The sequence below is a fragment of the Passer domesticus genome, chromosome 4 (assembly GCF_036417665.1).
Source record: "Passer domesticus isolate bPasDom1 chromosome 4, bPasDom1.hap1, whole genome shotgun sequence".
NCBI classification, from domain to species: Eukaryota; Metazoa; Chordata; class Aves; order Passeriformes; family Passeridae; genus Passer; species Passer domesticus.
This window is the reverse complement of record NC_087477.1, coordinates 51,599,331-51,620,503: the sequence shown is the minus strand read 5'-3', so window position 1 is coordinate 51,620,503 and position 21,173 is coordinate 51,599,331. Positions and strand designations below refer to the sequence as shown.

Sequence of the window (21,173 nt, the reverse complement as noted above, 5' to 3'; positions counted from 1 at the left end):
GCAAAAGAAACACATAAATGGAAAACCTGCAAAAAAAAAATAGTCAGATCATTTAACTATGAAAATCTATCTATTAATTCCTAAAAACCTGACCCCAAGCAAGTGTTTGGTAAAAGCTTTAAAGATTATGCTTACCTATAATTATGGTATTAAAAGACACCTGCTCTGCATTTTTCCCATCATTATAAAAGGCCAGGTGCCAGATGCCAGAATCCAAATACTGGATAAAACCTGCCTCGTGGAGACTGACAGACCTCGCCTGCCGTCCGGCTCGCTCCGACTCCAGCAGGTTGCGTTGCTCCCTCGCAATCAGCCGGCTGCCGTCCAGGAGCTCCACAAAGTCATACTGCAACGAAGCACAGGCCAGAGCTCGACAACTCACAGGATGACCATGGCACCACCGTGATAATATGCTTCTATTTAGACCAAGTTTCCTTTTGGAGCAGCTGAAACCAACCCTTTCTTCTTTCTTTGCTCCTTGCTAAGCATTCAAATAAAATTACCAACTAGTTCTCATGCTTATTAGAAAGAGTTTTTCAGTAGAAAGTGGTCAATGAACCCATTAATTACATACACTGGGGGAAGAACATAGTAGTTGAAGTGAGTCTGCAGTCATGACTGGCACCTTAATTACAGGTGAGAGCTAACTTTTAAACTGTGTTACATACATATGGGCTAATAATAATATACAATACCAATAATCTACTTTTCTTCATTTAATTTCAGATGAAGGATTAACTGCTCAATCCCCCTTTTGTACAGCCTGGAATTTTTGAGGAAGGAGAGAAAGAGCTTTACTTCTCATCACAGAAGCTCAAAACAGGAGAAGGAAAGCAGAAAACATTGCAACTATCAAAAATGACAAAGTGACCAAGTCCCATGGTGCCTCAGGCCAATGGACAGCACATACTGTATTTTAACAACTAACATGGGGCTTGGAAAAATATAGCAGCATCTGAGCTGATAAAACAAGCAAACTCAGAACACAAGTTTTTATGCATGTTATGCATGTTTATGCACCTGAACTAGGGCTAAGGCACCTGGAGGGCTAAAACTGCTCCAGGCCCTGCACTGATTTTACACTATCTGGAGCCTGTTCTCATGGCTTGAAAACTGTCTTCTGCATGTTGAACATACAAAGATCAATACATATAGAGCAAAAATAAAAAGGTAGGAAAATTGAAGAGCATTCTTGCTTGTAGCAGAGGGTCTCTGCTTTTACTGCTAAGACTGTTCAAGCTTTCAGTTCTACTGTGACACATGTTTATCATATGAAGTGAACTGTAGTACATACACCTTCAATCTTTCCACATGTTGAAGATCTCTCTCAAATGAAATTACATCCAGGGCCTTTTAAAGTAAAGGCCAGCATGTGAACCACTGATTCACCTGAGCTGGGATAAGATCAGTTCCCAGGACCAGAGGATCAATGATTTCCTCTCTGACTTGTGACCTTCAGAAACTGCTCCTGAGACAAAAGAAAATATGATTGCCTTTGTCCCAGAACAAGGGTTTAAGTACTTGTGTTCTCTTCTTGAAATTGCAGGCAAAAATTCACTGGTATTTTAAGATTGCTCCTCCCCAGTATTCAGAATCATCTTCCCACCAGCCAGGATGTGAAGGAAATGCATAGTTAATACGACTCTATCAAGACCCGAGACGCTTTTCCAGCGATGTCTGAGTGAGCAGGACAGAAGATAATGTGATCAGGGTGCGTGGAGCCGGTGCCTCGGCAGCTCTGTACGTGCTGCGCCACATGGAAACGAATGCGATCATTTGGGAGAGCAATTATTCAAAACCATTCAACACTCTCATTTGTCAGAGTATTAAATATTTATCTTATTTTGTGAGAAAGAGAGAAACAATTTTGGCTTTTTTTTCACTCCTGCCTCTCCAGTGGTTCCAGTATTTTTAAAAAGGGAAGGCTCAGGGAGCTCTGAGTTTTAACAGGTCATTCATAGACATTAGTTGTGACTTTGTAATGTATATATGGCAAGAGACCACTTTTGTAAAAGGACAATTTCCAATTAAAACTGTATTTTTGATACAGGAATAAGTGGCTACACCACTTGATTGGCCACTAATGGCTGACAAGCACAGTACAATTCACGATTTTGTATTTGTAATGTAATAAGGACATATGCTGTTAGCAGAACACCATTTTAGACTACACTTAAAAAGCCATACAGAAGGAAATTAACTGTTCATTCTGTCCCCCAGCAAATAAAAAAAAAAATTGATCTTAACTAACCCTTTTAAAGGCTGCTTTTTTATATTTGGGACATGGCAACAGACTGGAAAAACAATAATCTTCATAAGAAAAACCATACCAATTTTATTTTCCTACTATAAGGATAAATAAATTTCCTTTATATTGAGTCTAAATGTGATGATTTGCCCTACCATTCCATACAGTTTTGCTTTAAACCAAAGTATCTTTTTTATTCTTAAAAGTCTCTTTAAATAAACATATTGATTCTCTGGCTGCAATGGAACTGACATTTTTAGAAAGTGTCACAAAGACTTTCAGGCTTGCATTGATTGGATTTTGAATGGACAGCCACCATCAATTATTTCTGGTTGATTTATTTATGATTCCCCAGAAAGAAAACTACGCATCTCAGATCAGTCTGTGACACACAAATAGTAGCTGTGCTTGAGACTAATTTTGACACCTAAAGAGAATACAGCAAAGCAACCGAAAATTCTGTCCTGAATACGATACCTCAAACCATTTCCTACATGCTATATCCCTATTATTTTGGATCACAGGACAGAACAAGAGTTAAATTTTCTGTATTCTGTTACTGTTTAATTAATAGAATTCTAAGCAATCAATAGGAATAGTTTATATACAATTCATCCTATTACAAGACAAGGGTGTAAACTAAGACTTCTTGAACTCTCTCCCAAGCCTATTCCTATCATACTTTTATTATGTCCCCTGCAATATTAGGATAATTGGCACCAGAGATTGTACAATTAGGGACAGATATTGACTACAGTGTTCTCTTAGTTGTTGTCAGGTTTTAACTGGGTACAAAAAAGAAGTGGATAAACAGGCAAAGGGTACAGGAGAGAAGTGGAAAACAAGGTGGCAAATATAAGAGGCAAGTTCTGCGTTATAGTCAAAGGTGACAACGAGAAGACAAACATTGGTAGAAATACCAAAGGTGTAAGGAGGGAGCTAAAGAAAATTGTGCTGTATGGTTACACAGGCATATGAGCAAAGATTTTGCAGGACAGGTGACAAGGCGACTTTACAAATACTGGCAGAGTGCAGGAAGTAATAAGTTCTCTATTATTTAACGTAAGACCTGAAAATTCAAATACTGATGTTTGAGAAACAAGCAGCAGTTGCTCATTTCCATAAATTTTGTTATTAGCACTTGTCATTCTGTGACTGGAAGATAAGGGCAGATAGCATTCAAGAGACACACACATGAAGTGATAGATGTGAGTGAGATCCTACTTTTCAAAGTCCTCATGAAACAGCCCTAGCTTTACACATCCAAAGATGGGCTCTAAGCCAACTTTTGTCATTAGAGGATGAGTTCTTTGAGTTATGGTAGACAGATTATGGAAATAAGAGCTCAATAATTAAAAAAAAAAGAAAAGCAGACATCATTAAGGCATTGAATGAAACCATCATAGTTAAACACTTCTTATGTTCTGTGCTGTTCTGGTCTCCACACCTTGAAAAGGCTGCACTAAAACAGGAGAACTTTCAGAAAAGGATAACCAAAGGACCAAAAAGGCTTTCATAAAAAGAATGACAAAACAGACTGGAAAAAATACAACTCACTGATAACACTGGAGATCCATTAATCAAGGGCACCATGAAGAAGAAATTAATGAGAAATTCTGCTGTGCCTCTTCCAAAACAGTGTGTCAAACAAAAATTACTGTCTCAAAACACACTGAGGAGTACAGTGTGAGATGTGTAGTTAAGCCTTGCTGCAAATGTCACAGACGCTAAAAGCTTCCATAGATTCAAAGGTGACTATGCAAATTCACAGGAAAAAAGAATCAAAGATCTGTAGAGAAATCAAAGACAGCATCTTTGCCACAGCAAAGTCCTCCAGCCTTAAAACTCTGGAGGCCAAAAGCACATTGTAGGAAGAATAACTACAATACTATCATGCTGCTTTATTGATCTCTCTGTGTCTGCTCATGGCCCCCATCACAGACAGGAGGCTAGATGGGCTTTTGACCAAACTCAGCATGGACATTCATGTGCTTGTCTGCCATGTTCTTGTGACACTTGGAGCCACATGAGTCAGCTGCCTTGTCTAATGGGCAGGATGGAAGTAAAGGATAGAAGTGGAAAGGAAAGATGTATTGAAGCCAAACATCAGCTGTTAGTCTGTCCCTGTTATCTATGCCCAGCTTCCAGTTAGGAACTTCTGTTGGTACAAGCCATAAGAGTTCGGGGAAATAAGAAAGCAATAAATGGACTTACGCCTGTAATCCCCTCAGCATTCTATTTAATCAGATGTCTTTTTCCCAAAATACCTTATTTTGTTTACATAAGCTACTTCAGTTGAATATGTATTATACCAGGATGAGTTGTGTCTCCATCAAAGTCCTGTGTTAGGACTTTGTTGGAGAAAGGCTTAAATGGTCAAGATGTATTTTACTCCATTTTTTTCCCCACATGAAGGAGCATGGTCACAAATAAAACCCCAACCACTTACTGAAACTGCATTTTTAGATTACGTACATGCTTTATCTCAGACACTTAACTGGACACCACTGGTTTCAAGGGCATATAAACATTCTGATAAACCTGTAGCCTTGAGAAGCTTTAGCAGCCTTTTAAGTTCAGTAGGGCACTAGTAGGCATAAGTAAGCATGACTAATTTTTCACTGTATCAAATGCCAGTCAACAGTTTGTAAAAAATACTCTGATTATATACCAGGCAAAAATAGGACAAAAGAGCTTGACTTATATCTTGGGAACAGTATATCCAAAATGTAAAGCAGGACGCACATATGATTCTTTCTTTTGTATCATACTTAAACATTAGTAAGAACTTGGAGTCTGTGTAACACAGAGGACAGGAAACAGATTTAGTAGTCTCTGTGTTTTTGGATAAAGGGCAGTCCTATTTTAATCTTTTGACAGGATAAGGAATCAAGTAAAGATCATTTTTTAATAGTCGTAATTACTTGCATAACTTCTCATATAAATGCATAGTCTAGATCAGCTTCTTCAGTTTTATTCATTCTTGTTGCACAGCTATTCCCCTAACTCTTGTTACTGTTATCATTGAGATGGTATTTGTATTCCAAACCCCTATTTCAAATGGCTGATAACTTTTTGAATCAATTTTCTTTACACTAGAATTTCATGTGGTTGTTGTCAGCCTGAGGGTGGGTGCTCATACGTGAAGGTCTGAAGAAAATCCATTTAATCATTATTATGAAGATCAAATTTTTAAGCAAACATGAGTACACTTTCTGCATTCAGTAAAGTGTTTGTACTTTAATGGAAACTAAACTACAAAATAAAGTTAATGTAACATTTCATGACTTTACCTGCTTTGCTGACCCTTCCTCTGTGTTTTTTGGCCATTAAGTAGGTGTAATAATTATTAATATATTAGTAATATATTGCTATACTCTATATATTATAAAAGGTATACCTGAATTAAAAAAAAAAAAAAAAACAAACTGAAAAATTTAAATATTGCATGAAAATAAATTTTTTTTACAAATGGGACAGAATTAAAATATATGAATTTTAAACCTATGGATTTGCAGCCACAACTGCGTATCAGACATAATCAGTTAAGCTTTGATACAATTATACTATTTGGTTGCTATACTTAGATTTGTGTCCATGGCAAACCCATACACTCAAAATAAAAATCACTAAGATGTTTCTCCAAATGGGGTAGAAGAAAATGAGCTAAAATACCTATTCAGATGGAAAAATGGATCTGAGCCAGCAGTTGGACAAATACTGTGTTGGAAGAAATCTAATCTTGGAGGGTCTTAAATCTTTAAAATAATATGAATACAATTAATGCTAAAATGCCATCTGAGGCACTGATTCTCTGTTTCTCCTACCAATCCAGAAGACTGTTCATTCTTTTATACTTTAACTGTTCTGTTAGGGATAAAAAGTGTTTTTTTGTTACTAGGAAGTGTGACCATATGCAATAAAAGGCGTCATTAGAAATCTCCTGAGGGGTGGAACAGAATAAATCCTCTAGCACACTTAATAACAAAGTTTCAAGACACTAGATGCCTAGTGAAGACTGCCACTTTTATAACACCAATTCACTTTATCTTTGTAGATGCATATTATTTATTTTTTCTTTTATGTTTTTGTAGTGAGACACCAAGCTGTAAATACTGTAGTCTTTGCTTGTCTTCTTTGGAAATTTGGTTAATGTGCTGTTTGCAGGAACTATCAACCACACCTTATGCGTGGCCATAAGATTCTATATTATTATTCTTATTATAATTCTATATTGCTTATGTTTTTAAAGATATGTGAATATAGCAAAGAATAAAAAAGTACCTACAAATTCTGCATGAAACAACTCCATATCGGAAGAATTGTTGATTAGGCAATAGAACAGCTCATAAATAAGAATACCACGTACCCCATTCTAGATCCCAACACAGAGTATTACCAAAGTTCTGGTCATCACATGAGATCAACAAAGTATAAACGGTAAAAATAAAAATCAGCAAAATGGAAAAGAATGCAATCCTGAGAGACAAAAAAGATACAAAAGATACAAGATCATGGTTTTCAATAATGTGCTACTTTTAACACAAGCAGTTCTCACCTGAGTGTGCGAAGGTGGTAAGCCTTTTCGACCATAAACTCCAATCAATGCATCTTTCTGAAGGGATATATTGAATTTTAGAAATTGTGGCTGATCAATGAAGAGTTGTGATCTCCAAAAAATCCCAGGGGGCACTTCTTGTATTGCTCTTCGGCCTATATCAAGCTCTCCAGAATCTATTGTGTTGTTTTCTTGTGCAAATCCTCCTAATTTTCCTGAAGGTTTACAATAATGAGATCAAGAATTAGTGTTTCTTTCTGGCTTTCAATCATCCTTCATATATATCTTCAAATATTTCGAATTACCTCAGAAAAATGTTACCTGACAACCTTTTTGAATAGAAGATCCCAGGAATTCAATGATTTGGAAATAAAAAGGCAAAGATACCACAAACACCTACAAACTAAAAATGTTGTAGCATCCCTAAGGAGGAGCATTATGGAAGTGGTTTAGAATCTACATTAAACTATACTTTTTTCACTAGCATTTTAACAGGGGTTTCTCAGAATAAAGTCTCACATTAAAAAGAAAAAAACAAAAGAAAAAGCAAAATGCAGCATACAGATTTTAAGAATAATAGATACATAAACACAAGTAGTCAAGAGAACTAATGTAATATTTTCTACATTAAATATCAGAGCATTTATTCAATACTAAAAAAAGCTACAGCTCTGTTTTTTTGTTTTGCATAAGCAAGCAATGCTGTATTTAAGCAGCTGGCACATGAAGGTGAGGCTTGAGTGAAACAATACAAAGAAAAATGGAACTGTCACTACAGTCTTGGAGTTTGCTGTGTTTTTACCAATTCATATTCTTTTCATCAGCTAGTCTATTATAAAGATTGAACTAAATCCATCTAAATGTGATAAGCATGTTCATGTGATGCTCACTTGTTTGCATACAAGTGTTCTGAAGAACTGACAATTCAGCCCTGCCTTTTACATTCAATTTCTACATTATTCATCATTTGATGGAGGAAACTGACACAACCTTTTTGCAAACATTTAGACTGCAAAAAAACTAGATTAAAATCTGAAATGCCAGGTGAGGTCACAGATTGATCCTCGCCACTTATTGCGCATCCAAGATGAACTGAGACTGCTGTTGAATTAAACAGGTACAGAAGCACTGCTGAGAGGCCTTGAGTGGGAACTGGTATCATCATCAGAGCTGTGTCACAACGGCATTGCAGTCGCTGAAAATGTCTCACAGGATTATCACATTGATCAGAATGCTGATGAGAAGACAGTGAAATATCTGATTTTAAAGACACCAGTTTTTAAACACTTCTCAGGATGTGTCTAATGTTTTACTGAATTTGGACTTAACCTTTCATAATATTCGTGTGTTATTCTAGAAGATGGATCTGTATTCAGTATTTCAGTTTATTTAAGCATTTGTTTTTTACTTCTTTCTTCAAATTTAAGCATACTGTGTTGAACAAATTCACACACTGATGACGGGTAATCACTAAACAATAAACACTTGTTTGCTGTATTGATCTGCAACTTCCCCTATTTCTACAGCTCAAATGAAAAATAACTGCCTTGTACTACTGATGAGATGAGCTAGACAGCTTGAGTAAGTGCTGTTTTATCAAATACATTAACCAACTTCCCAGGAATGCCTATTTCTGGGGTTCAACACCCAGCAGGTAATACACTTAAGGACTCCTATGTTCTTCATTGAAAAAAAAGATGGTTTTACTTTGTAGTCATGTGCCCCTTAAGCACCCCAACACCTCTCTCAAAGCTGAAAGCAGCTGTTTGTCACCATAAGGTTAGGGTGTTAATTATTTTTTGATCTCTGTTTTATCTTAATGAGCCTAAGAAAGATCTTCATAGTGTCATAATTTCCTTTCCATTTTCTAAACAGTAACAGTTCTTATACACAGCTTTAAACCAAAACATGAAATGTCATGTTCATACACATTTACTATTAGGATGGTTGAAATTTCTCAAATCCAAATCAGAGGATCAGGACATTACCAGGGGACTAGAGAAGGGTGGTACTGAAACTTGTTCAGCTGTCAAAATATCTGAATCAAGGCTTCATTGATTCTTCCTTACAGTCTTCAGTAACCAGTGTGAGAGCACAGGGGCCTCGCTCCTCACATTTCACATCTAGTCATCTCACTTTCCCTTCTGCAACTGGTGCCTCTTTTGTGGTTTAAAATGTGTACTCCCTGCTCTGTCTGTTGTTCAGTATTGATGCATGCTGATAAATGACCACATACTATATTCTGCAGAGGACAGCATTTTAAGTGGGTGGAATGAACCCTGTTCTCTTGAACAGTATTTAGGGACATAAGGAAGGAAAAATGTATTTGATATCCTTATTATTTTATTTTATTTTTGGGGCAGTGTATAACAGGTGTTAGTTTGTTAAAAAAATTAATTATCAAGGGAAAAACCCCAGTAAGTGTTTATAAAATATTTACAAAAACATCAGTATAAAAATCAGTATATTTTATAAAATAAAGTATATTGGCTATTGAATGCAGAAGACAATGAGATGAAAAGCTGTCACTGCAGCATCAATATTCATAACCATAAAGTAGCTTTTTTGCTCTTAATTCAAAACAAGTAAGAAGAAAACAGGAAGTGATAATGATTTTCTGAGTACAAGAAGAAGGCAGGAAGGTAAAGGAAATGAGAAGAAAATGTCCGACTGGAGAAGTTTCACAGCTTACAAAAATGACAAAAGGAGGGAACTGAGCTATAACTTTTCTATGACTTGGAGCTATGATAACTTGAAAAATTTTCAAGATGTCAATTGCTGGCAGAGGCTTCCTCCTTCTCAGTGGTAAGGAGGTCAGATATACCTTGTGAATGGGAAAATGGATTTTTGTGTAATGAAGCAAAGACTGCATTCATCAACCATTCAAATCAAGTTTTCTATTCAAAACCTATTGATTTTGAAGCCTCTGTTAGCCAAAAGTGCACAAGCTCTTAAATGTTTGGAGAATCTTAAAGGGCAACATGGAAAAAGGTCGATAAAAAATAATCCCTTTATGTGGTTTGTATTTTAAAAGCTCTTACAACAAAATTAAGAAAGTTTTTTCCTTGCTTTATATATTGGCTGGATGATTCAGACCCAACATTATATGCCAGAGACTTTGAGAAAACAAATGTACATATTATACCTGACCTATTAAATTTCAGAGAGAAATTAAAAAAAAAATAAAAGAGAAGAAAATATCAAACTCTGTAGAGAAAAATCCAAGATATTCCATGGTGAGGTCATCATGCCACACAAAGCTCCTTGATCATGAGTTGCCTTCTAAGATAGAAGCTAAGAGAGAAGCTTCAAAAATATGCAAATTATTCCTGAAGTGCCTCTTCTGGAGCAAAAACTTCAGAAAAAGTGATTACGATGGAACATATACATATAATCTTTTGTCCAAAACTATTGAGAGCTTGCTGAAAGTCCCAAAAATTGACTCTTGCCATCAGGTGCCCCTTATGAAACAGTATGTCCTGACACCAGCCAGGGCCCCCTGGATTTGTTCTGGCCACTTGTTCCACATGAGGCCCCTAAGGCAGGATGGTCAGAGCCAGCCTCAGCACCTATCTCTGGGGACCCCACAGCAACAATAAAAAAGTATTATCATGTATTTTAGAGTAAACAGAGGTTCTGCTTCTCTGGATATGATGAGAGCTTTCCTATCCTCATCAAATATCACATGTAAATTCCTGTGAGGAATTTAGTTTGACAGTTAGCTTTCCTAGTAAGATCAGCATTGCTGCTCAGGTTCCATAGGTCCCTTCACATGCTAGGCAGGAGAAACTGTTGCTTCCTGTTTATCTGTTTAGAATTACTATTACTTACAAATGCTCTGTACTTGCATTAAATATAGAATCGTGTGTAAAACAGTCAAAGTTTGATGATGTAAGACACAAAGGAAGGAAATATTCCAAAAGAAGGGGAAAGAAATGGTGCCCATTTCACTTACCACTGTCTCCGGCAGGAACTGTTACAGGATGTGTTGGCACAGTATCAGAATTCACTTTTCCATTCTCAAATGTATCATTTTCAGTCTGCTGCAACTGCCAGTTGAGGCCAAACAGATGCATTGCTGGTGGTAGAGGACAGAGGTTATTTGATGCTTTTAACCACAATGACAAATTGCACAAGTAACGACTTTCCATGCCTTGTAGAGGAATAGCAACACATACATTAAAAAAATTAAATTACATGAACAAGCATTTGCAGACTAATAGTTCGGCAACGGCACAAAGCAATTACTACCCCTTCCTTTAATGATACAGTGCTTTCAGTGAACGCAGTTGACAGAAAGCTCACCAGTCTCATTTTGAGTCTTTTACCGGTCCCAAATCAATGTTCAAAAGGATAGGCAGTAATTATGTTCTTTTCTCTTTTTTTCATTTTTGATCCTTCTGAAGAGACAAATAATTTAAGTGAACTTCTAAATGACCTACTAAAAGAAATGATTTTCCCAGCAGATGGATCTGTCCTGGTTAGCCAGAAAGGGAAAAGAAAAAATACAGGAGGAGAGGAAGGAGGGTGCTGGGAGTGTTGCAGAGCTAACTTAAGACATGAGCACTTCATGCTGTCAACAACATCCTGCACAACCTCCCATTACATGCCCATTCCTCACACTAGTCTACAAAATGAGGCCAAGGCCATGAGCAGAGCCAGGGACACTGGGGCACTTTGCTCTGATACTGGTAATGCAGAAGTTATGTTTCAGAATTACTTAATTCCCCACAACCACATTCATTTGAAAGTTGATACCAAGTTAAAGAGTTTTGCTGAGTTAATTATGAAACAGAGTCAACCTTCCATGCTGTTAGGGGGAACTTCAGGAACCTTCATCACCAGGGATTAAGGCATGAACCCAGCACCTAAACTTTTAGAGCAAAAATATAGGAAAAAACTCCCATATCTTAGTGCTATACTGTGATACTGTCATACAATTTCATGCTTCCAATATCTCTATAATACCACCAAAATTAATTTCATTGTAATTACTCTACTTTGCACTTGGGTTAACGTAGTTTTGCTCATTCCATGACAACAGTTATCTACAAAGCAGTTAAAACAGTCTTTCAGTGTTACTAGGGAATAAAAATACACTGGGAAAAAAAAAATCCATACTCATGTATTTTAACTATTAGTGCAAAATATAAGGAAAATAATTCACTGCACTTTATTGCTTCTGTTAGTTCTCTCTCTCTGAAGTAAGATTACTACTATAGTGAACATTACTAATTTATTAATACCCTCTATGCAAATGACAAAAAATTCTTCATCCCATTTGGTTTCATCTCTGATCTTTAAATCTCTTGGTATTGACCATGGCAACCCTTACTTAAGATGAACAGGCATAAATGGAATTTTAGTTAGCCACAAAATCTGCCATATTAAGAGGTTGCCTGCTAGATTCTTTGCCTTAAAGCCTCTCCCTTTATGTGAACAAAACAAAAAACCAGAATGCAACTAAAGACCTGATACTGAATACTTCAAAGACTGAAATTCTCACTACAGATGACATATTCTCTTTGTTCCAAGTCTCTGACTCTACTATTACACTTCTTTCCCAGACTTTAAATTGCCTGTCAAAGCCTGATAATGTAGAATGCTCCTTGACCCTAAAAACATCTTTCTTTTATTCCCTCTCAACTCATGTTAAACCATAAATCTGACCACCACCATCTCTGGCACATCACTAGAATCAGTGAGCATTATTTTGACCCTACCTCAGCTGAAATCCTTATTTATGTATTAACCACCTGATGAATGTATCTGTTTTAATATATTTCAATAAAATCCTTAGGGTCAAACTCTACAATTTGTTATACTAGCTCATTTCACTGGCAGGAATGAAAGACTGCAAGTAGCTAAATATTTCATGATGTAAACCCAGTACATTCCTTGTTTTCAAGTCCAGAGACCTAAATCACCTCTCTTAACTTTGCTGTCTCCTTATACCTTTTATTAGCTCTTCTGGAGAAAAAAAAAAGAAAGTGACATTCACTTTGTAACTCTAGAAACACAGGAGCTTAGAACATCATTAACATCTGCTGGTGCTATATACGTGCCCTGTGCCTCTTCATGCACTGGGAGATCAGAAGGGGAAGCTCCAACATGACCTTCTAGCCATTCCTTTGTAATTCAAAACAGCTGGAATTTGAAATCTTCAAAGGCAAGAACTGTGGGATCAATATTGACTACATCAATATAACCACAATTACTACAGTGTAAGTGACAACTACCTTTTCTTTATCTTTGTACTGATGTGAGTCCCTGTAGTTTACTGTCAGACTGGGAGTGTTAGCTGTATCCCTCAAATATACTATTCCTCTCTCAGCTTTGACAATGAACTAGAAGCAAGTTCAATACACAATGTTTAATGAAAATGAACAGATGGATAAATGCAGCTGTTTCACAGATTGGGAGGGTAGGAATATTTTTTAAGGAGACAAAAACTGTTGCTAGACAATTCCAGTGACACAACTTAGAGTGTGTACTAATACACTAATTCTACCACACAATCTCTCTGAGTTAGTGCTATGGAATTTAGGGAATTCTCCTTTTACAACAAACATGAAAAAAACAGGCTTATTGCAAAAGTATCAAATTACAAGGCAGAATTTCTTTAGAGATTATGAACTTTAGGAACATGGTTAAATCGACTGATGAAGACAAACTCAGGCACTATTGTGCCAACTAAAATTTGTCTTCTCATAGCTGGCCATCAATATAAAAGCAAACTTTATATCCTTATCAATTTTATAAGAACATTGAGGCATCTGATAAAAATTTTTGATGCTATCATGAATCTGTTTAGCAGCACCTGTGACTGGTATATCTTAGTGAGATGTCTGGGACCCCTCAAGTCAAATGGTATGGACCAGTTCTGAATTTCCAATGGGAGAAGGATGCAATCAGACTGCAAAGGTGTGCATGATTGATTTCCTGGATAGTAAGAAGGGTTTGCAGAGGGATCTAGATAGGCTGGATCAGTGGGACAAAGGCAGTTGTAGGAGGTTCAAGAAGACCAAGTGCTGAGTCCTGCACTTTTGTCACAACAACCCCATGTACTGCTACAGGCTGGGGAAGGAGTAGCTAGAAAAATGTCCAGCAGAAAAGGACATTGAAGTGCTGGTTGATAGCAGCTGAACATGATCCAGCAGTGACCAGGTGGCCAAGAAAGCCAATGGCATCCTGGCCTGTATTAGATATTGTGTGGCCAGCAGAACCAGGGCTGGGATTGCCCTGGATAACTGGCACTGGTGAGCCACACATCAGGTGCTGCGTCCAGCTCTTTTCACTACTGGAAAGACATTGAGGTAATGAAGCACATCCAGGGAAGGGTGATGAAGCTGGTAAAGGGTCTGGAGCACAAGTTTTATGAGGAAGCCGGGGTTGCTTAACCCAGAGAAATGAGGTTCAGAGAGACCCTCACAACCCCTACAACTAACTGAAAGCAGGCAGTAGTAAGATGAGTGTCAATCTCTTCTACCACGTAACAAGTAACAGGCCAAGAGGAAATGGACTCAAATTATGCCAGGGGAGATTTAGATTAGGTATTAAGAGAAAATGTTTTCATGGCAAGGATTGTAAAATATTGTAACATGCTCAGGGAAGTGGTGAATTCACCATCCCTGGAAGGATATCACTATCCCAAAAAAACGTGTGGATATGGCTCTTCAGCCCATGGTTTAATGGTGAACATGGTGGTGGTGCTAGGTTGATGATTTGACTTGATGATTTGAAAGGTATTTTCTATCTTTAACTATTCAACCTATGATTAAATAGCTACATTTTTGTAAACTCAAATAAAAAATAAGCAATTTTAATTAATTTTATTCATTTTAACTTTAATTTTATGAAAAAACCTACTATCTTTAACCTGGGATTCTAGGATCTTCTATCTATTCTGCTCTTTCAGTCCCTACATCTGTTCTGCTACCAAGGGTTCTCAATTTGCTGAAGCTCTGCTAGCACTTACCTTTAGACTGAGCTGTTTAAGGCGACATTTGTACTGCTACTGGACAAATTATCTGCATGGCCAGCCTTTAGAGTGTTGTGTTAGTCTAAATGGTGAGGAGTGCATTCCCTCTAACAGAGTGGAAAGAAGAGGCATCAGAGATGAGAAAACTCTCAGATCTCAGCCGCTCTTGGCATGAACACAGTACCAGTGTTTGTGTGTGATGCTGGTGAATATGACTAAATTCACCAGAACAAATTGCAAACATAAAAGCAGTAACCAAATTCACAGTTGGGCTCTTACCCTCCTCTTTTCCCCTACCCCTGCCAATGGAGTGGGATATTCAAATATTCAGAGCTCAAATTAAAGGAATGCCTTTGTACCAACAGCAGCCTTAATGCTAACATAAAAAAGCTACAATTTATTGTAGACAATTGGGTAATCTTGCCATCTGTCACCACACAGTTCACTGAAGAGTTTCTGAACCATCTTAAAACTGCTTTTTCAAGCTTGGTTGATCTTGCGATCATGGGAGTCTAGTTCTTTTGGTTTGTAATCAGTCTACAAAGCCTTCCATGTCCACTCAATAATTAAAATAGCAACTAAGAAAACATTTCACAGCAAACACTTGGAAAAAACCCATCACTACTTTACACTGTGTAAAACATTGTGTAATAATTTTCAGGAAGAAGTTGCCCATTTGTTGTGCATACTCCTTTCTCAAGGTAGTAATTTGGTGCTTCAAGCATTGCCTTTACAAGAAACTTGTTCTTGAGAAATACACTGTATTATCACTTCAAAACACTCTCCAAGACGTTCTTGCATCCAAAAAGAAATCAGTCCTTTATTAGTAGATGGTGCAAGATGGATAATTTATGTAACTAAGTGGCAGAACTAGAACTGTGAGGGCTGACAACTACCTGCTGCATTTGACTGCATACCTGCTGCATTTGCTGCCTTGCTCAATATTTCAAAGTTCTCTTCTGCCAAAATTATGAGAGGCACAAAAAAGAATTGTAGAACAACACCAATTAATGTACCTGTTCTACCATTTAGCAAGAACTGGACTTGTCTGAATTTTTTCCCTCTTCTAATACACTTGAATGCTATGAGGATAGGACAGCTAGTTCATAAAGGCAATCGACAGGTATTAGCATTATCCAGTATCCAGTGCAGCTTTAAACAGAAAACAAAGTTTGGATCAGATGTGAATATACACAGAATTTTGGGGTCTATGACTATCAGAATTTTTTTTCTTTGTTGAAAAGGTTAGCAATATACAGTAAAAGCCAGAGAAACTTATATATTCTCATCAAAATTGAAGGTTGTCTCTATCATAACTCACCAGGATCAACTGCAACTTTTTCTAAAGTACTGTAAGTGACAAATATGCTCACATGAAACACAAAGGGCATAGCAAACACCCTGTGAGCTGTGCAGGTGAAAAAAACCACAAATGCAGATCATAAGGATGCACAAACAAACCATACACATACAAGCAGAGGCTTTATTCACAGAAGCAGTCCTGCAGTAATGGAAGTAGTACTGTAATGGAAGAAGTACTCTGAAGTACCAGTCAGAAGTGCCAGCAATTCAAGACCTTCCATTCTGAATATGGCAATTTGTTTTTTGCAGGAAAGAATTGTAAAGTTGACACAGGGCATTTCAAAAGAACAAGAATTCACAGGTAAGAGGATTCTTTTATGTAGAAAGAAGAAACAGAGTTGCCTAAACTGGGAAATGGACTTCCACTGCTCCTCCAGCTTTTCTTTAAACAGTGACAGACGAAAAATTAACACTAGACAGCAGAAAGAAAAAACACTGGCTGTCTCTAAAGAGCAAGCATCTCCCCAAAACCTCTGGAGATAAGGCCTATGGCATATGTTCGATGAACATAAAGAACTCAACACCGTAGGGGAAGTTGGCAAGAGGAACTGCATGATATTGGCGACTCTCCTTCCCTTCTCCCATGTGTTTTACAAGGTATGGTAATCAAGTCTTATTATTCATGAAGCTGTGCTTGAAGATGAGCTCCTTGCTAAGTTATTGAACTCATGTTCCAGGATTGCCACTGCTACATATTTCTGGGTGCTGATATTTTGAAACCATGATTTTAAAAATTGCTTCCTTAGAATTAATTGAAAAATCTTTATGCACGCTTGAACATAAGGAAAAGTGAACATAATTTATATTTAAAGCAATGCAAAGAATATTATAATTTAAACTAAGCAAATTGCAATTATTGCTCAATCTTGTTGAAGGATTATCTTCTAGTTCATCTCCCTGTTGGCAATATATTTTAAAATGAAATATTTGAACACTGAAGTGGTTTTTAAAATTATCTTCCATATATTTTTCTAGCAGACATAATTAGAATCTAAACCTATTTTATTCTGAAGGACCTGAAGTGGACCAGAAGATGTGCAAATGAACTGTCAGTGATTTGCATTCTTTTGCTTTTTTCTAAGATAATAGGATACCTTGGATGTTGCTGCAGATCAAATAGTGAATTAAAAACAGTTAATTAAAATCTTAAATAAAGTGAATTAAAAGTTACAAAGATAAGTTCTTTAATTATTACTGGTTTTCTCAAATCAATAAAACCCCTGTTATTTCTAAATTTAAAATAACTTTAAAGTACATGCTTTTGAGCACCTTCAAAAGATTACTCACCAGCAGCATCATATGAAAGTAGATGAACATACACACTGAATGTAAAACATTTTAGTAGAGTGCTCTATGAAAAACTTAGTAATACCTATCATGATCAATATAGTAACTGAAAAACTGGTGTTTTCCCTTTTATCCTGAACAGTTGAATGGGTCCATTGATTTTACTGTTTCATCTCCAAAAAAAATCCAACCTGTCCAGTCTATTCCTCATTTTCTCCTGGAACCTCTTAACAATGAATTTGCAAAACATAAAAAATTTGCCTAGAAAAAATATACAATGATAGGTATATCAGCTACTTACTGTGGATAAACTTACTCTCTTTGACTGCTAATCAAAGATGATTACATGGCACTTTAAAGTATTGTTGCACTTGAACTGTTAAGAAAGATGTGTAGTAGTCTTGGTGTGAATATTTTTACTATATTCACCCCAAGATGGAACATTTATTCCACTGAAAACTTGTATGGCTAGATGTCTCATTTCAGTTGTCAAGCCAGGGACTTTTATGTAACAATGGTCTGATTCTGTCAACTGCATTATACAAGGCACATTCAAAGCTTAAGGGAGAATCCAGATTTCTTAAAACAGAAACAAAGATAATTTTTCAGTAGCCTCTTATTTAAATAAGATATATCTATTATGTCTTGTTTCAGATTTGCCCATTTATTCTGATGAACAACAAACAAACTCCATTTGGTAATAGTCTCCACTATACCTACTATACCAAAATAGTCATTAGTATTATCCTGGGCTTTCGCCTCAACATAACTTTTTAAAAATTTTTTTTAATTTTTTTTTTTTCCTCCCAGCTAATGCTGCTCAATCTAAAAAAATGATGAAAAATCATTACAAGTAGAGAAATGATGGGAAGAGCATATTGGATTGTGGACTCTTTTGAAGCAAGGGTTGTTTTGTTCATACAAAGGCAGGAAAAACATTCTGTAAATTCTGGGTTTCTATCCAATAGTCATAAATCAATGAGTTTAAATATTATGGGGGAGAAGAAAATTTCCCTGATTTACGCATGTCAAACCAGGTTAAGACTACAGGCTAATAACTTTTCTGTATTCCTTCATGGATTTCTTCATTTTATTGCTTCTCATTCTATAACTCTTTCCATTTCTTCCTTAAACTTGCTTTCTAGAAAAGAGCTGCATCTCATGCTATTTTTTTAACCTATTTTAGTTTTTTTTTTTTCCACAACTCCAACAGAAGTCTTGCTTTGGCCTTTAGATCACACCCCCACAGTGTTAAGAGCAATGACAATGTAATGTCTCAAAATTAATGGAAGCACCAAATTAATGGAAAAATAATTGGAAACACCTTTCTTACGTAAGAGCATTGATGAAGTGATCCAACCATTCTTATAGTTCAAAGCCTTATTTATTACAGAGAAACCAGCCACCCCAAACCCAAACCCAACAAAACCATCAGAAACCTCTTGAGGGATATAATTAAGTGGCACTATATGATCATGCATAGCCTATTTGCATGTTGATGGCACAGAGAAATGCAGTCTGATGAAAAGATTTATGTACCAAAGGAAAAAGAAACAGGGGCCAATTAAAGCAATGTTCAAAGGACACACCGAGCTGGGAGATTATACTATATAGTGAAACACTTGTGTTGCATATTTCCATCTCATGACTGGCTAAAAAAGATCAAAGCTTTTTTTATTCCATATTAAGAATGACGGAATATTACAGCAAACATGCAATAAGGATAAATGTAATAAGCTTTAATAAAAGATGATAATAAAGCTTGATAAGAACTTTTGGAATGTCACCAAATCTGAAATGTAAGATGAAAGCATCTGCATGTAGAGATTGTAGTATGTTATTTGGAACCCCACGGAGCTAAACTGTGATTAGAACTCCATATTTTTCCATAAATTAGCTTTTGTTTTGAATTTCCTGCTGAGATCATATGCAAGTTGATTGAACGTGCAAGTCAATATATAGGTTTTCTAATCCTTTGCTGTTTTTCAGGCTTCATGATATCACAATTACAGCAGTCCACTTGTAGATCAAAGGTACATGATTGAGGCCAAAAGAAAACAACCTATAACCTCTTTACAAAATTTCTTCTTGGTGATTTAGACCTCTCCATGGTAATTATCACTCACCCACCCGAACGGCGCAATTATGTAGATGCATAAGCCAACCACTACATGCAGATCACCTTGCAAGCCCACAAAATCTCCTCTTCAATCCATATTAAAACACAGCATGGACATGCTGAGTTCACCTTCAAGGGGAACAACTCTACCTTACCACAACACCTTCAGTGTAAACTTGCAAGCCATTATCTATCTCCATAAGCAAATAACCTCATGCACACCTTTGCTTCAAGTCCCTAGGGTTTACAACAGCTCAGTGATTGCAGTCATCCTCTTACTGAAACACCACCACCACCACTCTAGGGATTGGCTATTAAATAGGGCATCCTTTATTATATTGTCATTAATATGTTTTATGTGCATTGGAATAACATACCATGTTCCTCCACTAAGCTGAAATGTGATTTAATGAAACTATTCCTGTGAGCAAAGTTATACTGTAGGTACAGGAAAAATACTATCAACAGAAAAAACAATTTACCACACATGATTTATGAAGGGAAACTGTGACATAAAGACAAATTTACTGTTAATTGTTTGTAAAGCTAGTAAATTGCTTGCAAATCTGTTTGTAAACCACTTTGTATTTTGTATCAATTATCTAAGCCTTGGAAAAAGCAAGTTAGAATTAAAGCGTCACATTGATTTTTTTCCTTTTAAAAGTAAATCAGCCACAACAATGCACAGTAAAATCTTACAGGTGATATTAAGAATAGCCAGTATCAGCTCTAAGTAATGGTCATTTATAAAATTAATAGAGAAAACCAACTACTCCTTTTAATGTGTGAAAAGACATTAGATCAGTAAAAAATATGTGTTTTAAAATTTTCCTCTAATTTTGGCCACAGCTGAATTGAAATAACAGTAAGGATTCCATCTCTCATTTTCAAATGTGGATACCTCAATTTCATTACCTGTACTTGAGGGTACTAACAGGAGGCAGGAAAGAAGTCACTGAAGAAATAATTAAAAACCTGGGAAATAATTTGAAAACATAAGTAACTTTTACTTAGTAGTGTGAAAAGATTTGGAGACAAATGAGGGCCCACTGTCCAGCAAAATTGCCTCAATAAAAAGGGCTGTGAAACTTGGCATTTCAAAGATGAAAGAGAAGGTAAAACAACAGATAAGCTTGGAGACCCCACAAAAAAGATAAATTTATTGTACCCAGTTACTATGTTACACCTCAGGAAATCAGTGGTTAGCAGTAGGCTAACTCCATGCAGCTGGACTTTGTTTTAGTTTTCAACGAATATTATTAAAACAAAAATACTACTCTGTACCATAATAAGGGTCATTTAGAAGTATTTTAAAATTAAAAAAAAAAAAACAAAACTACAGGAAATATTCACATTTCTTTACTTAGAGGTTTCTGGAACCAAGTAATTTTCCAAATAACTGATATTCATTTATATACCTAACACCCCCCCACATTACTGCTTCTGTAGAACTAGTAAAAGACACGCATTTGTGTGATCCCGTTTTATCAAATATTGTCAAAACCACTCTGGTTTTGTTTATTATTGAGGAAAAATAAGCTTCTGAAATGCAAATGCCCATGTCATCTAAACAGTTGTAGCACAATTTTTTCCCTGGATTATAAAACTACAAATGCTG

General features: G+C 36.4%; 1 protein-coding gene across 43 annotated transcripts in view; it reads right to left on the bottom strand.

The window, feature by feature from the left end:
- The window catches only part of TENM3 (teneurin transmembrane protein 3), a 1,290,895-nt gene that overhangs the window by 86,044 nt on the left and 1,183,678 nt on the right, over positions 1–21,173 (bottom strand). For all 43 annotated transcript variants that reach the window (XM_064417780.1, XM_064417778.1, XM_064417776.1 and 40 more), the window contains 3 exons: positions 10,762–10,884; positions 6,807–7,021; positions 136–346 (listed from right to left, as the gene is read on the bottom strand). In XM_064417780.1, coding sequence (XP_064273850.1) covers positions 136–346; positions 6,807–7,021; positions 10,762–10,884 — 549 coding nt within the window. The remainder of the gene's footprint in view (positions 1–135; positions 347–6,806; positions 7,022–10,761; positions 10,885–21,173) is intronic.